Below are 15,375 nucleotides of genomic sequence, written 5' to 3' on the forward strand. Positions count from 1 at the left end.
TATCCAGCACACAATCCACATCCTAGGCCCGGATGCTCTGCCGAAGACACTGCCATTCTCAACCGGTAACCGACATCCTTCCCAGCTCTAGACAACCGGCAAAACTCTTGGCACGCGGGTGGGATATTGACCATGTTGAACCTCATAGGCCAGAATGGACGATCAGGATGCGGAAATATTGCCAGCACTCTACACTCATCTCGTGGAAATAGTTACACAGGGGAGGACGTGTTATTGCCACGGGCGCTCTGGACCGCAATCCTGCACAGCACAATGGAAAGATAACACGGGTTTGAGGCAGCCACGATCATCGGTTTTCCATTCTTCTTCCCATCATCCATCCCCTCATCCACAGGCAGTCCCTTGGTCAGGCCAAGATGTTAAAATTTGGTCTTGTTGTCTCAGCCTTCATTGGCATCTGCTCCGCCCAGACGGGTGTCGAGCTCGACCGGCCTATGCTCGGTCCCCCTGGATCACCGCCACGCAGAAGCCCGGTTGCCATGTTGCGCTTTGGCTGCTCGCAGGTTGTGATTGAGCGTCTGGATCCGTAAGTGCTTCTCGACATTAAACCAGCGGAAGGGCGACTGGAGCTAACCTCCGAGACAAGACTCGTCAACCCAGGCCAAAACCCATCATCCCACATGCACCAAATCGTGGGAGGAAACGCCTTCTCGGCCTCCATGCCCCTCGAAGACATCTCCGCCCTCTCCACCTGCACGACCTGCCACTTCCAAGAAGACCACTCCAACTACTGGACCGCCAACCTCTACTTCCGCGCACGCAACGGCACTTACAAACGTGTTCCTCAGATGGCCAACGAGTTCAACACCGGCGACAACGGTGGTATTACCGTGTACTATACATCCCCAGCGCCGAATGCCACGACTGCTTTCAAGCCTGGCTTTCGCATGCTGGCCGGGGATGTGAACCTACGCAAGTCAGAGGGTCTAGGTCGGAACATGCAGCAGTGCTATCGGTGTTATACCAAGGAGAACTTTGGAGGCAGCATGTACAGCCCGTGCATGGACCCTGTCTATGATACGGACCATCTTCCCAAGATACCCTGTCCTGGCGGGATCAGGTCTAATATCATCTTTCCGCTGTGCTGGGATGGCGTCAACTTGGATAGTCCAAACCACAAGGATCACGTTGCGCATCCTATCACAGGACCAACATCGTTTTCCGTTGTCGGCGGAGAATGCCCCAAGTCGCATCCTGTCAAGATACCGCAGGTCATGTACGAAGTGATGTGGGACACGAGACCGTTCAACAACCCGGAAGACTGGCCGGAGGATGGGAGTCAGCCTTTAGTGTTGTCGAATGGTGATACGTGAGTTTATTTCAGCTCTGGGTTTGACAGCTCAAGTCAATTGTGGTGGTATACTGACGCTGGAACAGAACCGGGTATGGCCAACATGGCGATTATGTCTTTGGCTGGCAAAAGGATTCCCTTCAAGTCGCGATGGATACGGGGTGCTATCTGCGAAATTGCAGTAGCTTGACTGAGCTGCCACCAAAGGTCAAGAACCAGTGCCAGGTGCCGGTCAGTGCAACGGTTGATGGAGATTTGGATGAGTGCAAGTTACCCCCCCAGCTTTTTTTTTTTTTTTTTTTTTTTTTTTTTTTTGTTTTTTGAAGCTGTAAAGCTAATGGAATGACAGGGCTTACTGAGCTGCCGGGTGGTGGCCATGGTGAGTAGGGCATGGGAATGCCAGTAGAAACAATTGCGTGGAGTGGTAGATAAACATTTGCCACAGCATAAGCCCACAGCCGCAAATTGCGGTACACTGCCCCTGAGCCACGTGGATGGCCCCCTCCCGTGCCGTGTGCCTGCCTTGGTGGCTACGTCATTGTCAACTTCGTGCTACGCTCGTGGTTCATATAATTATTATTATTCATTACCTTGACTCCGTTTTTTTTGCTCACTTCAAAACATCTCTCTTGACAAACTCCCATACTCACCAATTCATCATGGCACAAGCCAAACCAACTTCACTCGTCCTTGCTGACGCCGACCACCTCATCTACGACACCTCTTCCACCCCTCCCACTGCAGTCTACGGCCTCAGCACGAACATCGAATCGCTCACTTACAAAGACTCTTCCCTGAACTTCAGTCGCGCGCTCCATCAAAAAACGGCATCATCATCAACACTCGAATCAGACCCCGCGACACAACAAGAAGGCGACCGCCTCTACAACCTCGTCCACCCCCTCAACGCAGACTACCGCACCGACATCCCCGCCCACTTCTTCCTCACCTGCCATTCCCCATCCCTCTCCCCCGTGGGCAACATTAAACTCACCACCTCCAAGTCCCTCCTCTCCAGCAAACCTGACAAAATCAAAGCGGTGCACTACCCCAACCGCACAGCATCGACCTCCCCACTATTCCCCGACGAAGATGCCACTGAAAAGGTTCTCCTCACGTGCAGCAAACAAACATTTGGCAAGGGCTACACCTGGACAAACTCGCAAAACAAGGAAGTGGCACGAGAGGAAGAGCTCAAGGACGGGGATGCTGTCAAGGGCAGAAGGTTGATTTTCACAAGTGGACAAATCACCCAGGAGGAAAAAGACGCCCTTGTTGCAGTTTGGGTTCTGAAACGGTGGGTGGAAGTGGCCGAGGAGAAGGGATTTAAGAAGGAGGCGCTGGACAAGCTGTCTCCGGCCGAGCAAGCGGTCATGGATATGAAGTGGTTCAAGCGGGCGGGGGGGTTGGCCGGGTTGGCGGCTGCGGGAGGGGCTTGCTGAGGGGGCTGTGCCGTAGCCTGGGGCTAGGATCAAGTGTCTGTTGGGGTTGAAGAGCGGTACACGGGCTGTGTAACTGTCGATCAACCCGTTGACTTGGGTAGTTTGGTAACGAATCATTACTGGATCACACTACATGCGTATGCATACTACAACAAACTTGGACTGTTGTTGCTTATGGCCCACAGAAATGATCCTTCCCCGCCCGCATATATTCTCCGTTAGCCTCGTGGAAAAGGAGGAAATTCTCCGGACAAAGACTTGGGCCAATGAGTACAGAGAGATACCTTTTGGTCGCCAAGAATGCCACGCTTGAAGGATTGCAGTTACAGTAAATAGAGCGAGGTTCCAAACATGGTTGACCGATCCCATTCTCTTGGTGTCGACTCCTCCTTCCGGCTTAGCACAGTACTCTCCTATTCTAGACAGGAAACCAACCCTCTCCCGCAAGGCCGATCTTGCTCAATCGCAAACTGGCAGCTACCGTATCCATGATTACTGTCTTCGGGCATCAAGCTCACCACAACAGCACCATGCCCATATGGTCCAGCTCCCGACTCCAAGACCTGGAGGGCGAAAGTTTTGGATGGCTGTTGCTGCGGTCAAATGGCAAAGACGGATTCGTTGACGTCATTGAATACAGCCAAGAGCCTCCGTGTGATTCGGTGAGTGCGTATTTGGACATGCAACCAACTTCGTGGGCTCTCAGGTGGTCATCCCGGCACCCGGAACGGCAGGACCAAGAGTGGCTTCGCGGGAGCTCCGTGTTGGTACCGAATGGCGCGGGGAGCTGCAAGGAGCTGAGGGGGAGCCAGGAAAGTGAAAAGGCTGCCGATCGTTGGAGGGCGGACGTGGATCGTGAGATCGGCAGGTGTAAAGCTGGAACGGTGATGGTGGTGGTGGTAGTGTAGCCGAAGACCTGGTCTATATGACAGAGGAATAGTCAGCAGGGTCTACCTCTAGATGTTGGTGCCTAGGCTTACCCTTGGAGTTTGGGCCTTGGTGTTGATCGAGTAGAAAATATGTGGTGGGCGGAAAAGTCACTCCCAGCCAACACAAGGCAGCCGACTCTTCCGGAATTGGTCAATGTCTGTGACCGCAAGTCTTGCGCCAAGCGGTGCCTGTTTGGTAAGGTTAGATATTTAGGTGGTAGCCACTCAACCTCGGACTTGGTTGCGGCAGGGGGCTTACCGTCCAAATCCAGATCCTCCACGGGGGCATCGAGAAAGAACTTTCCCATCTGGAAATTGAATTTTGTTGATGACAGGTCATGCCAAGAGAAACAAAGGTTACGTTGTCCATGGCCGGGAGGTCCGGTAGGTCGGATGCCGTACCACACGGGCAGGGGGGGAGGTTGGCTTCGTTGCAACAGTAAGACGAAAACTGACCCAAATGGTAGAAGCTAATCACGTGTGCATCACACAAGCAGCATTGTGGTGGCAGTAACAACCTCGAAGTTAGGTCGGCCAAGCTCTAGAAGCGCTCTTGTGCCGCTCGTATAACAGCCACCATTTGATCCTTCGAGTTTCAAGGCAGGCAACATGCACTCTCGATCGATCGGTAGAATATTCAGAAAAATAATGTGACATAGTTACCCTTACCCTTCTGAGGCTATTGGGCCACCCCATCCATCCACCACCATCAGGTTTGAATTTTTTTCATGCGCAAAAACCAGCTCTGATGTCTTTTCTACGGTCGCCCTTTGTGCAGCATCTCCTGGGCATCCTTCAGGTCGTGTCGGCATGTTTCATGGCATGGAAGGGCGCCTGCCTTCTTTCTGGCACTCCCTACCCGGCCGTGGTGGTCATCACCAACTCGATGGCCCCGGCCTTTGATCCGGGGGACATCTTGCTCGTCCATCGCCACCCGGCACATGACGGGAGAGTAAGGGTTGGTGACCTTCCCGTCATCCTCAATCCTGATCGACCATTTCCTTTTATTCACCGGGTTGTTGGTGTGTTTTATGATGACAATCAAGAGTATGTGTGCTTTGGATTACTGAATGGGTTGAGCGAACGATTGCTGATTTGCATGCAGGGAGATGGTGTTAACCAAAGGTGACAATAATGAGCTGAACGATTCAGTTGGAATGATGTATCCTGGTGGGCAGGAATACATCTCTCGACGTGAAATCGCCGGCTTCGTTAGAGGCTATGTTCCTTTGCTGGGTTGGGTTGTTATTTTCTTGCAGGACCCTGTCCGTACTATGGAGCGGTTGCTATCTTCAGGTGACGAGCTCGGGCCTGACAACTTTATATGATTCTGTTGAATTTCTCCCCGACATCGACCACCTTCAGTGATTGGTCAACGTTGAGCAACTATCTGACCTACATACCCAGAGCAGCATAGACCTTGGGGTACATCCACAGCGGCACCACCATAAAGAAGAATCCAAACAGGTACATCATCCCGGCCGTTCTCACCGCCCAAGACGGCAACCCTCTCTTGCAGCTCTTCCACCCCGCCGTCTTCCCGACAAAAGTCTCCACGGCACAAGCCACAAAGTTCAAGAAAAAGAACAAGACATCCCGACCCATCGCCCCGTCACCAACAGCCCACCCCCCCAAGCCGTGTGACAAGCCCGAAAGTAAAAAAACAAACAGGGGTACCAATGTCTTTCTCAAACCTGTTTTCTTCTCAATGCCAAGTACACCCAAGAAGAGGCCCGCATAAAACGCAAACGTCGGGATCGTAATCCTATTCCACACTTTCCCCCAAAAGCTCCTCACAGACGTCGCATTCGCCGCACGCCCCCAGATCGAGGGCCACTCTTCCGGTTCATCCCATCTCAGGACTGCAACGAACGCAAGCGAGAGAGCGCAACGGGAGGCTTCAAGAAGGTAAAACGCTGTCCAGATCCAGTTCACCGAGATGCCGGCTCGGATGAGGAGCTGTCTACCGGTGAGTGGTTGGAAGCGAAAGACTTCGTAGTCAGGGGCAAAATCCGATGGTTTGGCGCCTGTGAAGACAAATACGGAGATGACACCTTGGACGAGGTGCGTGTCTGCTGTGAAGAGGAGGGCGATCTTGACGAGCTGAAGGACGGCGAATCTGAGCCGGGATTGGGGGTTCTTGTTGTGAGTAGTGGAGAATACCACTGGGGGGGCTTCAAGCCCTCGAGGGTTGTTCCAGAGTTTGTAAGCGTTGATGAAACCCGGGGATTTTGGTGGTTGGTGGTCAAGAACAAGGATTTTGAGAGTGTGAAGAAAGTAGAAGATGACGAGGCTGGCGTAGGTGCTGTTGAGCCCTCCAGGCCATGTCAGGTGGTGGCAAGTGTTCAGAGACAGGAAGTTGAGTGGCCATATGGCGAGCAGTGAAAGCTTTCGGATTCCTTTTCCCTGGCCTAGAGACAATATCGTGATGAGGCTCGCCAGAGAAAATGACCATAAAGGGGTGAATGCTGTCGAATGCATAATCGTGAGTGAAATGTCGCGCTTTCCGTAGTTGAGAATGACAACATTCATTCGAAATAAAAGTGCTCCAAGGAGGGAGAAAGTGGGAAGTCGACGCCGCAGTCTTACAGTCTGTAACCCACCTCGTTTAAGTTCCAGCACACCGAATCCTTCTCAGGCGCTATGCGAGGATCATGTACCATGCTGCACCGTTGCTGCCACGCAAGCTTCCATAAACCTTGGCTGGTCAGCCTTACACTTGAAACTAGTCCACACTATAGATCAAGGGTGATCCAACGTTATGTTCCACAACCAAGAACATGTTTGCGGTCCCACGGCAGCCAAGGATCGAACATCAGACACGACATCGATGGGCTACCATATCCTCGATATGGACAATCAACCTAACATCCACTGCTCCGATCACCTACCTGTGTAGGTCATATCTTGGGCCGTGCGGATTGTATACCTGGTCATCATAGTTCTTCTACCATGAGTGCCAGGAGCCGGCCATACCTCGGGGCAGGTTTCGACCACGAGATCCTCACCCCTGAGAATCTTCACTGCTTCCGTCAAGATCACTAATGGCACCAAGGTCTAGTGACTCTCCAAGCTGACCAACAAGTCGGTGGGACCTGGCGATGATCAAGGCCTGTTGGAGGAAGGAACCTCTATCCATATTCACGAACAGAACGAGGTAGGTAGTATGACAAGAGCGAGACCGACGCAAGTATAAAGCTGATCTCTTCGCCCAACCTTCAATCATCTTCTGTCCTTCAACACAACAACATCTCCAGTCCTCATCTATACCATTCCAATACCACCACAACCAACAAGATGCCTTCCTTCACCACCAAGGCCGCCGCTGTTGCGCTCGCGCTCAGCTACTTCTCCGTCCAGCAGGTCCAGTGCCCCCCGGTGTTCATCGGGCCCATCCTCACCGTCGTTGGCGCAGTTGCAGGCTTCGCCGTCGAGGTCACTGGTGCCGTCCTGAAGTGCGAACTCGGAGACTGCACCGACGACAGACGCCGCAGTGTGGCCGGCGGTCTCCGTGCCCGCATGCTCAAGGCGCGCCCCATCTTGACTGGCCGTCAGGCAACTCCCCCCACCGCCCCCGAGGGTGTGCCCCAGTTTGAGTTCGACAGGTGCTTCAACGACATCAACGGCGGAAGCGTCCTCCTTGAGGGTCCGGTGGAGAATAACGGTGGGTGCTTGCGAATGACTCCTTTTTGAAAAGATATGGCTGACACGTTTTGCGATCTAGGCATCCGCATCAGTGGTCTTCCTGCTACCTGCATGAACCTTGCTACTGTTCTTGATGGCGACGCTTCTGGTGGACCCCCTCCCACTCCTTGCGGCTCTGACTGCCTGCTGTACAACAACCTCAGCGCCGCCGAGTACAACAACCTGCGCGGTATCTTGAACGACTGGGCCGGCGCTTAGATCTTCTCTCGACTGGATGTATGGTAGGGAGGCAGAGGGCTGAAGCCATTCGGGCTGGCCGGTTTTCTAAGGGGTTATTTTGTTCCTGTCGCTCATTTGTTGCATGTTTTCGGAGGATGTACTGCGCAGTTCAGCTTGGTGTAGGTAGCAGGGAGCAGAGCCGGTCGTTGCCCAGGTAACAATACCACTACGCTGGCGTAGAAACCAATGTTCCCTCAAGAATCACAGTGTCTTGCCCTCTTCCAACAATGTGACAAACTCCCCAATCTTCCTCGTCCTGGTCTCTGCCCGTTTGGTTGTCACGAGCTTCATCAGAAAAGTATACCTCTTCGTCTTCCCCAGCCCCTCCCAGAACCCCTTTGCCTTGTCATTCCCCGCCAGCGCGGCGCCAAAATCCTCGGGCATCTCCATCATGCTAGCCCCATCGTATGCCCTGTCCCAGCGTCCGTCTTCCTGTGCCCGCTTGACCTCTGCCAATCCTGCCTCTTCCATTCTTCCTGCTAGAGTCAAGGCAGCAACCTTTTGGACGTTGCGCTTGGACCACATGCTGTTCTTCCTTCGGGGGGTGAATCGCTGGAGGAAGTAGAGCGAGTCGAGGGCCTTGCGCTGGCCGTCGATCCAGCCGTAGCAGAGAGCGCAGTCGATGGCTTCATCGTAGGAGATGGAGGGAATGTTGGAGTTTTTCTTGGAGATCTTGAGCCAGATTCCGAGGGGTGTTGTCGAATAGTTCGTGCCTAACCAGCTGGTGAAGGAGACAGAGGTTGGGAAAGAGAGTGTTTCAGGGGTTGGGGTTAGCGATGGAGTCTGAGCGGCGGTCGTCGTTTGTGGGGTTGGCATGGATGGTGGTTTTGCTGCTTCTGCTGCTGTTGCTTTGACCCGCGCGGGTGTCGGTTTGGGCAAAGCTGAGCTCGGTGTTGAGGCTTCAGCGACTGACTGAAGGGCTTTGGCTGCCGCGGAGTGACTTCGGGTCGACCTCATTTTCGGAACTGATGGATGATGAATGATGAAGAGAAGACGCGTTCGACAAAGCCAACAACTTGGGAGGCGTGTTGTGAGCACCCCGCGCTAAGGCCACATGTGTAAGTCCGAGGTCCGGGTTTCGGGTTAGGGTTTACGAGCATGTCTTTACCCCTGAGCCCCTGACTCCACCCTTGCGTCTGGGTGCCAAAGTAAACATGAGACTTAGGTTCCATCTCAAACCGATGGGAGAGGACTATCCGAAGATACCGAGCCATGATAACTAATCCAGAAACGATATGAGGACTACGGACCAACTCCAACAGCTTCGGTAACCCCACTTGGCGATGTCGTGATTGTGCGCCATCGCCATTTGTCATCCATCCCGCCTTGTCAAGAGAGATAAGTATGAGGATATCATGGGTTTTGAGAGCTCTTGAAAGGGCGTCCTCAACGCTGCTTATTATTTTATCTCTCTGGTAACGAAACAATCCTTTGAGTCTTTCACCATGGCTACCCCGAAGAAGCAGCTGCACCTCACAGCGTTTATGCGCCCAGTCTCGCTCCATACAGGAGCATGGCGCTACCCCGGTGCTGTTCCCAATGCCAACTTTTCTCTCCCGCATCTCAAGTCCTTCATTCAAAAGCTCGAAGCTGCCAAGTTCGATGCCTTCTTCATGGCCGACCACCTAGCAGTCTTGAACATGCCCATCGAGGCCCTGCAGCGATCCCACACCGTCACCTCCTTTGAGCCATTCACTCTTCTGTCCGCACTGTCCGCTGTGACAGAGAAAATCGGCCTCGCGGCCACAGCCTCGACTACATACGACGAACCCTACCACGTCGCCCGCCGCTTCGCCAGCTTGGACCACCTCTCCTCGGGCAGAGCAGCCTGGAACATCGTCACGACCGGAAATCCGGAATCTGCCAAGAATTTTGGGTTGGATGAGCACGTGGAGCATTCTGAGCGGTACAAGCGAGCCAGGGAGTTTTACGAGGTTGTCACTGGGCTGTGGGATAGTTTCGCGGACGACGCGTTCGCCTCTCGGAGTCAGGAGTCCGGGATCTACTTTGATCCTTCCAAGCTTCACGTACTCAACCACAAAGGGGAGAGTCTCAAAGTGAGGGGGCCTTTGAACATTGCGAGACCGGTACAAGGGTGGCCAGTGATTGTTCAGGCTGGGCAGTCAGAGCCGGGGAAACAGCTTGCCGCAGAGACGGCAGAGGTGGTGTTTTGTTCGCCGAAGGATATTCAAGGTGCGAAGGAATTGTATGAGGATATCAAAGGAAGGGCAGAGAAGTATGGCAGGAATAGGGACAGCTTGAGGATCCTGCCGGCCGCCTTGGTGATTGTTGGTGATACGGTTCAGGATGCCAAGGAGAAGAGGTTGAAGCTTGACAGCCTGGTTCATTATGATAGCGCGATTGCCTCGCTGTCCATTGCTCTTGGTAGCGATGCTTCAGGGTTCGATCCTGATGGTCCACTGCCAGAGGATATTCCAGACACCAACGCCAGCAAGACTGGGAGAGCAGGGGTTATCAAGCTCGCAAGGGATGAAGGCCTGACAGTCAAGCAGCTTGCCCAAAGATATGGAGGGTATGCGGGGCTGGCCTTTGTTGGTACACCCCAGAGCATTGCTGACGAGATGGAGGAATGGCTGTCACACGGGGCCGCAGATGGTTTTACTGTCACTTTCCCTTTTGTCCCCCAGGGAATAGATGATGTCACGCAGAGACTGGTTCCTGAACTTCAGAGGCGGGGCTTGTTCAGAACTGAGTATGAGGGAAGTACTTTGAGGGAGCACCTTGGACTGGCCAGGCCGAACAATCGTTTCTTTACCTGAAACAATAATGCACGTATGAAGGGGTCTTGCCTGATGGATAAATCCTTCAGTAATCAAATTTCCCACTTATGTCTGCCGTCAGTGGCTTTTGTTGAGAGTGGGAATCCGGCGGTTGAAGGCTGAAGCCCGGAATCGCGCGTCACCTGATGTGCAACGGTCTGTAACAGTATACCCTTCTTTTTTGCATCCGCTCTTTAGCAATCTCTAATAAAGTTTAATCAAGGTTTGATAAACCTTCAGTCAGCACCTCAAAAGGAATGAACTTTTGCCTTTCTGCTCCTATCTACCAAACACTCCCGTCCTGATCCTCAGTCAACAGTCGAGTTTTACAACCATCGATTTGTTCAGGGCAAGAAAATGTCGAAGCGCACAGCGGCCATACCCAACCCTCCCAACCCCCATCTGCCAAAAGACCCAAAACATCGAAAGATGATGATGGCACAACGGCAGGTCCTGGTCCATCCCGGGATCTTTGCCTTCTCCTTCCAGTCGACATTCTGACCATCATCTATCACTTCATCCAAGAGCAGGATACCGCACCACCTGCACCACCCGTGACTACCAGGACACCAGTCCAGAATGCCATTGCTATTTACCCCCGGATCAGCATCGACGAAGTCAGCGCCCCCAAAACCAGTGTGATTCAGCGGACAAGCCTCGCTTTTGAACTTTGCTACGACTTGCAAGTATCTTCGAGCAGTTTCCACGCCAGTCTTATACCGCCCGATCAATCCCAGCCACGGTCTTGCATCCAATGACTATTCTCATGAAGCGAATTTGAAGAAGCTAGTGACCATGAGACCCCCATGGGAAGGATGCTGGACACTTTGCTAACAAGGAGTTCTCTCAATTTCGTACTCTCATCTCACGCCCTGAACTGTGGCACCTGGTGCGCCACGTCAATATACGGGTCGGCTATGAGGGCAAGTGTGAGAAGCCCACCTCCTATCTTCAAGAAAAGTTTCAAGTGACCCACAAGAAAGGCCGACTCAGGTCTCTGTGGGAAAGTGATCTCGACCAGGATGATGAAGTGGCTCACCGTAATCACCTAATGGTCCGGCCGACTTTCTATCTTCTGCTGCACGAGTACGACCTGCCGTTAGAACCTTAGCTGTGGCCAAAGACTGGATGAGATGTAGGTGTATCACGCCTCTGCCCATTCTCTACCTCGCAAGACGGCTGCGTAGTGTCCGCGTCATCCTCGACGCGGACTGTCAAGAACGAATCAATCCCCTTCTAAATGGAAACATCAGTGATGCCCAAGTCACCAATGTTGTCCTCTATCCTGATTTGGACACACTGGTTCTTCATGGTTCTTCTGCATACGATGCTCCACGGTCATGTCACCGTCCAGTCTTTTCCACTCGGGCACAACTACGGCTGGAAGCCAAAGATACTCTTGCTGGTAGCCGCCATGCCCAGCCTGAGGTTTCTTGAGCTCGGAAGGTTTACGTCCAAGCGCGCCTGGGGTTCTCTTCGGTGTACCGAGCCAGCAGTAACACTCCCCAAGACCCTTGTTTCCCTGACCCTGATGCACCCCGAAATCCTTCACAGGTACGCTCTCGACAGCATCCTCCGGTTTTGTCGTCATCTCACGAGACTTCGCAAGACGCTCATCGAGACGTGTAAAGCCCTCGAGGGCTTCATGCTTTACTATGTAGACGGGCTGTGGTAGGAAGATCCAGTCGCATTTTGGTGAAGACGTCTCCCGGAGGAGATTTCCTGCACTGACGGCTGTCAAGCTGGTCAGCGGCGCGCCACCGGAAGGAATCAGCGGGTCGGGCCGGAACAAACTCTGGAAGAAGAACAACTACCAACCCTTTGCGGGCATTGGTGACACTACCCGCCCCGGAGCTGTTCAGAATTGGCGAGGTGAAGTTGATTGTTTAGGACAGACCAGGCGAGGATCCGGACAACGCCTACACGGCGTTTGAACGGGAGGTCGGCTGGTGGCCGTGAGAGGAGAGGAAAACATAGTCGCATCATAGGTGAGGGCAGTCTCGGACATAGCGCGCCAATAGCTGCAAGGCTATGATGTATGTAGGGGTCCTGTATGGACTGTGAAACAAGGAGAATTATTCAGACTGCATGAGGGAAAACAGATCAATCGTAACACAGAGACTTTGCATTGGATGGGCGGTAATTGTAATGGGCACGCGAGAACCTGTCCGTGGAGAAGTGATGTGCAGCATTATCCCCCCCCTCCCCCGGGCCCATAAGCCACCAACCCTGGTCCAGCTGGACTATAGACCTCGAATAGGGAATCTCTGGAGTTCAACGCCCGGAGATGACACATCGACAGTCCTCGCTGATTCTTGGCGAAGCTCCTCACCGAAACCTCATACGACTGCGGTCATGTATGTATGCAAGGCATTTCTATTCTCCAGTTCCCAGGATACCGGAGACGAAAAAGTTCGCAAGTCGCCGGATACAGAAACCCACGGCGGTATTCCGGCGATGTGAACCCTGAAACCAGAGGGTGTTCCTGGTACCAAGGATGACTTGCATCCTGTCTAATTTAGTTACGGTAAGAGAAAGGCGTCGTCCCAAAGACCATTTAAGGTAGTGGAGGGCAGCAAGTGCGGTATTTCTGCCAGGTGTGTTGACCTTTGTCCATCGCCAGAAAACATAGTAAGGCTCTCGGCGGTGAGGTGCTCGGTAACGGTTGTGGAACAGTGGTGACTTTCTGGGGCTGTCATTCGTTGGCGTTCGACATCTACACTGGTCTTGTCCGATGTAGCGCCGGCAGATTTGGGGGCTACGGAGTACTCCTGGGTGAATGAGGCCCATGTGTTGCAGATACCGGTATGCACGGCACAAGGCGACCAGAGACGGGCGTCTGTTGGGAAGTCTTAAATGATGTGCTGGGAGCCGTATCGGCGGATCATGAACCTTTTTGATGACCATCTCAGACGGTGAAGCCGTGATTGGACAAGGAAATATGTCCGTTGGTGCGCGAGCTGCCTTTTCACATCAAGCGCGTCTGCCGGCACTTTGTTCGAGGCGACCCCACGCTCACCACTGTTTTCCGGGGCCCTGCTAGCACGGCTACAGGGGACGGGAGTGGCTGTTCGCCTGTTTCTGCTCCCGTCCATCTCCCAGCCCAACGGTCCTCAACTAGCCCAAGCAGGAGTCGCCTAATCCCAATCATCACCAAACCCTCACTTTCCACTCTCGCCCAGGCCACCAGGTATGCCAAAATTTTGACAGCTACCACACCCGTCCTCCCGCTTTCACCGCCAAGCCATTGACAACTACATCATTTTGTGGGGCTCAACCATGCCAGGTACATGCATTTGAGCATTTCCTCAGGGGGCCTCCCAGGACACAACTACCACTTTCCACAATTTTTGATATGTTGTCTTGTGCGTGACTCGACGCTAGGACCAGTCAAAGGTACCCTCAGCGCCACCACCCTCACAGCCGCCAAAGATGTCTGGTCCACGAAGCCGATTCACGGATGGCCAAGGCCGCTTCGGCATGCCGTTTTATCGAGATGAGGCCTAATCAAGCCAGAGAGAAGCTCTCCAGAGTCCGACATGTCCCGTTTGGTTGTGGAGGCTCTGTTGGAAACAGAGCTATAAAGATGGACAAATATGCCATACCGGACGAGATAGAATGTGTAAGACACCTCCAGCCCAGTATCGGTTTCTAGGCCAGCCCATCTCACCATGGCAGACTACAACAACCCGTACGAGGACGGTCAGGAGGGGTGGGACCAGGGGTACTCGGACCAGCAGTACTTGAACCAGCAGTACCCGGGTACTAACATTCCCCGTACGACTTACATCGACCAGACCGCCCTCACATCTCTTGCCACCAACGCAGGACCTTCGTACCCATATCTCTCCACAGGTTCAGCTAGCCACGACGACCCAGGGTCCTACATACCGCCTCACCCTGGTCTCGCCACTCAACCCTGGGATATGGGACCATACCAAGTCTGGACAACATCGTCTTTACCTCCCACTACTACTTATACCATGACATCCGGCGCTTTCTCTGACCCCACTGCCACCGGCTTCCCGGACATTGCTCCCCTCTCGGACAGCTTGCCTCCCATCCCTGAGCAGTACGTTGTCCGCTATTCACACTTTCTTTTTGCAAGATCAAGAGCACTGACCCTTAAATATCAGACAGCTCGTGGAGTACCCGAGCGGCTACGACTACTCCTACGGCCAAGCTCCTCCTCGAGAACCCAGCTCATCCCCCTCCCAACTCAGATGTGACATCTGCAACGAGAACTTTGCAAATCAAAAGAACTGGGACCGTCACCTCACCTCTGAGAAGCACCTCAGCAACGTCGGTGAGGACGACCCCGACGTCCCAAAGTACAGATGCGCATGCACCTACTCGGTAGCTCGGAAGGACAACTACCGCCGGCACCTCAAGCACTGCGCCTTTCGTATCGACTTTGCCTATGTCTGCACCTGTGGGGAGCCCACTCAGGACAAGGAGTATCATGAGCAGCATATCGACAATTGCGGACGCAAGAGACATAGGAGAGGGCACAAATGGTAGAATTTGGTTACCTACCTATTCTATGGAATAAGAGGTGGCAGCTCTGGAGCGGTCGATTTCATTTTTGTTTTCGTTTCACGGGTTGGTCTCAAGATTTTGGTCCCCACGGACTCGAGAACATCAGTCGCTTCAGCAACAATTTCCCTTTTCTTTTCGATTACGGTACCTGCCAGCACACAACTTTTATGATGACTTACGACATTTTTTTCTTTTTTTCTCTTTCGAGACGTATTCATTTTATTTTTCATTTGTTACACGAGAGTGCCCGGGCATTTATGAGTTGGAAAGGGGGGGAGGGGGGAGGGGGAAAAGAGCTGTTCGGCGAGCAAGGGACTAATGAGGAGGAGGCAAATGGTACCATTTGAATGTCTATTAACATGTTTTCCTTTTTTGTTTTCTTTCTCCAATAATTACAATCGCTTTCCCACCCCATCAACCATGACAAGTGAAAACCCACCCCCCCCCCC

The 15,375-nt window shown here is 53.1% G+C and overlaps 9 protein-coding genes across 9 annotated transcripts; 6 read left to right on the forward strand and 3 right to left on the reverse strand.

Moving 5' to 3' along the window:
- Positions 1 to 500: 500 nt before the first annotated feature.
- On the forward strand, positions 501 to 1,636 carry QC761_0102820 (uncharacterized protein; the record flags this gene model as incomplete). Its single annotated transcript, XM_062873139.1, has 3 exons — positions 501 to 547; positions 608 to 1,330; positions 1,399 to 1,636. 3 exons carry the CDS (start codon positions 501 to 503, stop codon positions 1,634 to 1,636), a joined length of 1,008 nt encoding a protein of 335 aa, XP_062727885.1.
- Positions 1,637 to 1,971: 335 nt separating this feature from the next.
- On the forward strand, positions 1,972 to 2,754 carry QC761_703430 (uncharacterized protein; the record flags this gene model as incomplete). Its single annotated transcript, XM_062881920.1, has 1 exon — positions 1,972 to 2,754. The coding sequence occupies one exon, from the start codon at positions 1,972 to 1,974 to the stop codon at positions 2,752 to 2,754; it is 783 nt and encodes a 260-aa protein (XP_062727886.1).
- A 1,256-nt stretch (positions 2,755 to 4,010) lies between these two features.
- On the forward strand, positions 4,011 to 6,184 carry SEC11C (Signal peptidase complex catalytic subunit S11C). Its single transcript, XM_062881919.1, has 2 exons — positions 4,011 to 4,730; positions 4,789 to 6,184. The coding sequence occupies exons 1-2, from the start codon at positions 4,432 to 4,434 to the stop codon at positions 5,009 to 5,011; spliced, it is 522 nt and encodes a 173-aa protein (XP_062727887.1). The 5' UTR covers positions 4,011 to 4,431; the 3' UTR covers positions 5,012 to 6,184.
- QC761_703417 (uncharacterized protein) lies at positions 5,079 to 6,215 on the reverse strand (the record flags this gene model as incomplete). Its single annotated transcript, XM_062881918.1, has 1 exon — positions 5,079 to 6,215. One exon carries the CDS (start codon positions 6,213 to 6,215, stop codon positions 5,079 to 5,081), a length of 1,137 nt encoding a protein of 378 aa, XP_062727888.1.
- A 360-nt stretch (positions 6,216 to 6,575) lies between these two features.
- Positions 6,576 to 7,800, forward strand: QC761_703415 (uncharacterized protein). Its single transcript, XM_062881917.1, has 2 exons — positions 6,576 to 7,347; positions 7,408 to 7,800. Exons 1-2 carry the CDS (start codon positions 6,981 to 6,983, stop codon positions 7,584 to 7,586), a joined length of 546 nt encoding a protein of 181 aa, XP_062727889.1. The 5' UTR covers positions 6,576 to 6,980; the 3' UTR covers positions 7,587 to 7,800.
- Positions 7,801 to 7,808: 8 nt separating this feature from the next.
- Positions 7,809 to 8,564, reverse strand: QC761_703410 (uncharacterized protein; the record flags this gene model as incomplete). Its single annotated transcript, XM_062881916.1, has 1 exon — positions 7,809 to 8,564. One exon carries the CDS (start codon positions 8,562 to 8,564, stop codon positions 7,809 to 7,811), a length of 756 nt encoding a protein of 251 aa, XP_062727890.1.
- A 488-nt stretch (positions 8,565 to 9,052) lies between these two features.
- Positions 9,053 to 10,387, forward strand: QC761_703400 (uncharacterized protein; the record flags this gene model as incomplete). Its single annotated transcript, XM_062881915.1, has 1 exon — positions 9,053 to 10,387. One exon carries the CDS (start codon positions 9,053 to 9,055, stop codon positions 10,385 to 10,387), a length of 1,335 nt encoding a protein of 444 aa, XP_062727891.1.
- A 1,107-nt stretch (positions 10,388 to 11,494) lies between these two features.
- Positions 11,495 to 12,395, reverse strand: QC761_0102890 (uncharacterized protein; the record flags this gene model as incomplete). Its single annotated transcript, XM_062873140.1, has 3 exons — positions 11,495 to 11,623; positions 11,688 to 12,121; positions 12,311 to 12,395. The coding sequence occupies 3 exons, from the start codon at positions 12,393 to 12,395 to the stop codon at positions 11,495 to 11,497; spliced, it is 648 nt and encodes a 215-aa protein (XP_062727892.1).
- Positions 12,396 to 13,269: 874 nt separating this feature from the next.
- QC761_703393 (uncharacterized protein) lies at positions 13,270 to 15,338 on the forward strand. The gene is made up of 3 exons (XM_062881914.1): positions 13,270 to 14,007; positions 14,066 to 14,459; positions 14,524 to 15,338. Exons 1-3 carry the CDS (start codon positions 13,848 to 13,850, stop codon positions 14,906 to 14,908), a joined length of 939 nt encoding a protein of 312 aa, XP_062727893.1. The 5' UTR covers positions 13,270 to 13,847; the 3' UTR covers positions 14,909 to 15,338.
- Positions 15,339 to 15,375: the final 37 nt, after the last annotated feature.

The sequence above is a fragment of the Podospora bellae-mahoneyi genome, chromosome 7 (assembly GCF_035222275.1).
Source record: "Podospora bellae-mahoneyi strain CBS 112042 chromosome 7, whole genome shotgun sequence".
Taxonomy (NCBI): domain Eukaryota; kingdom Fungi; phylum Ascomycota; class Sordariomycetes; order Sordariales; family Podosporaceae; genus Podospora; species Podospora bellae-mahoneyi.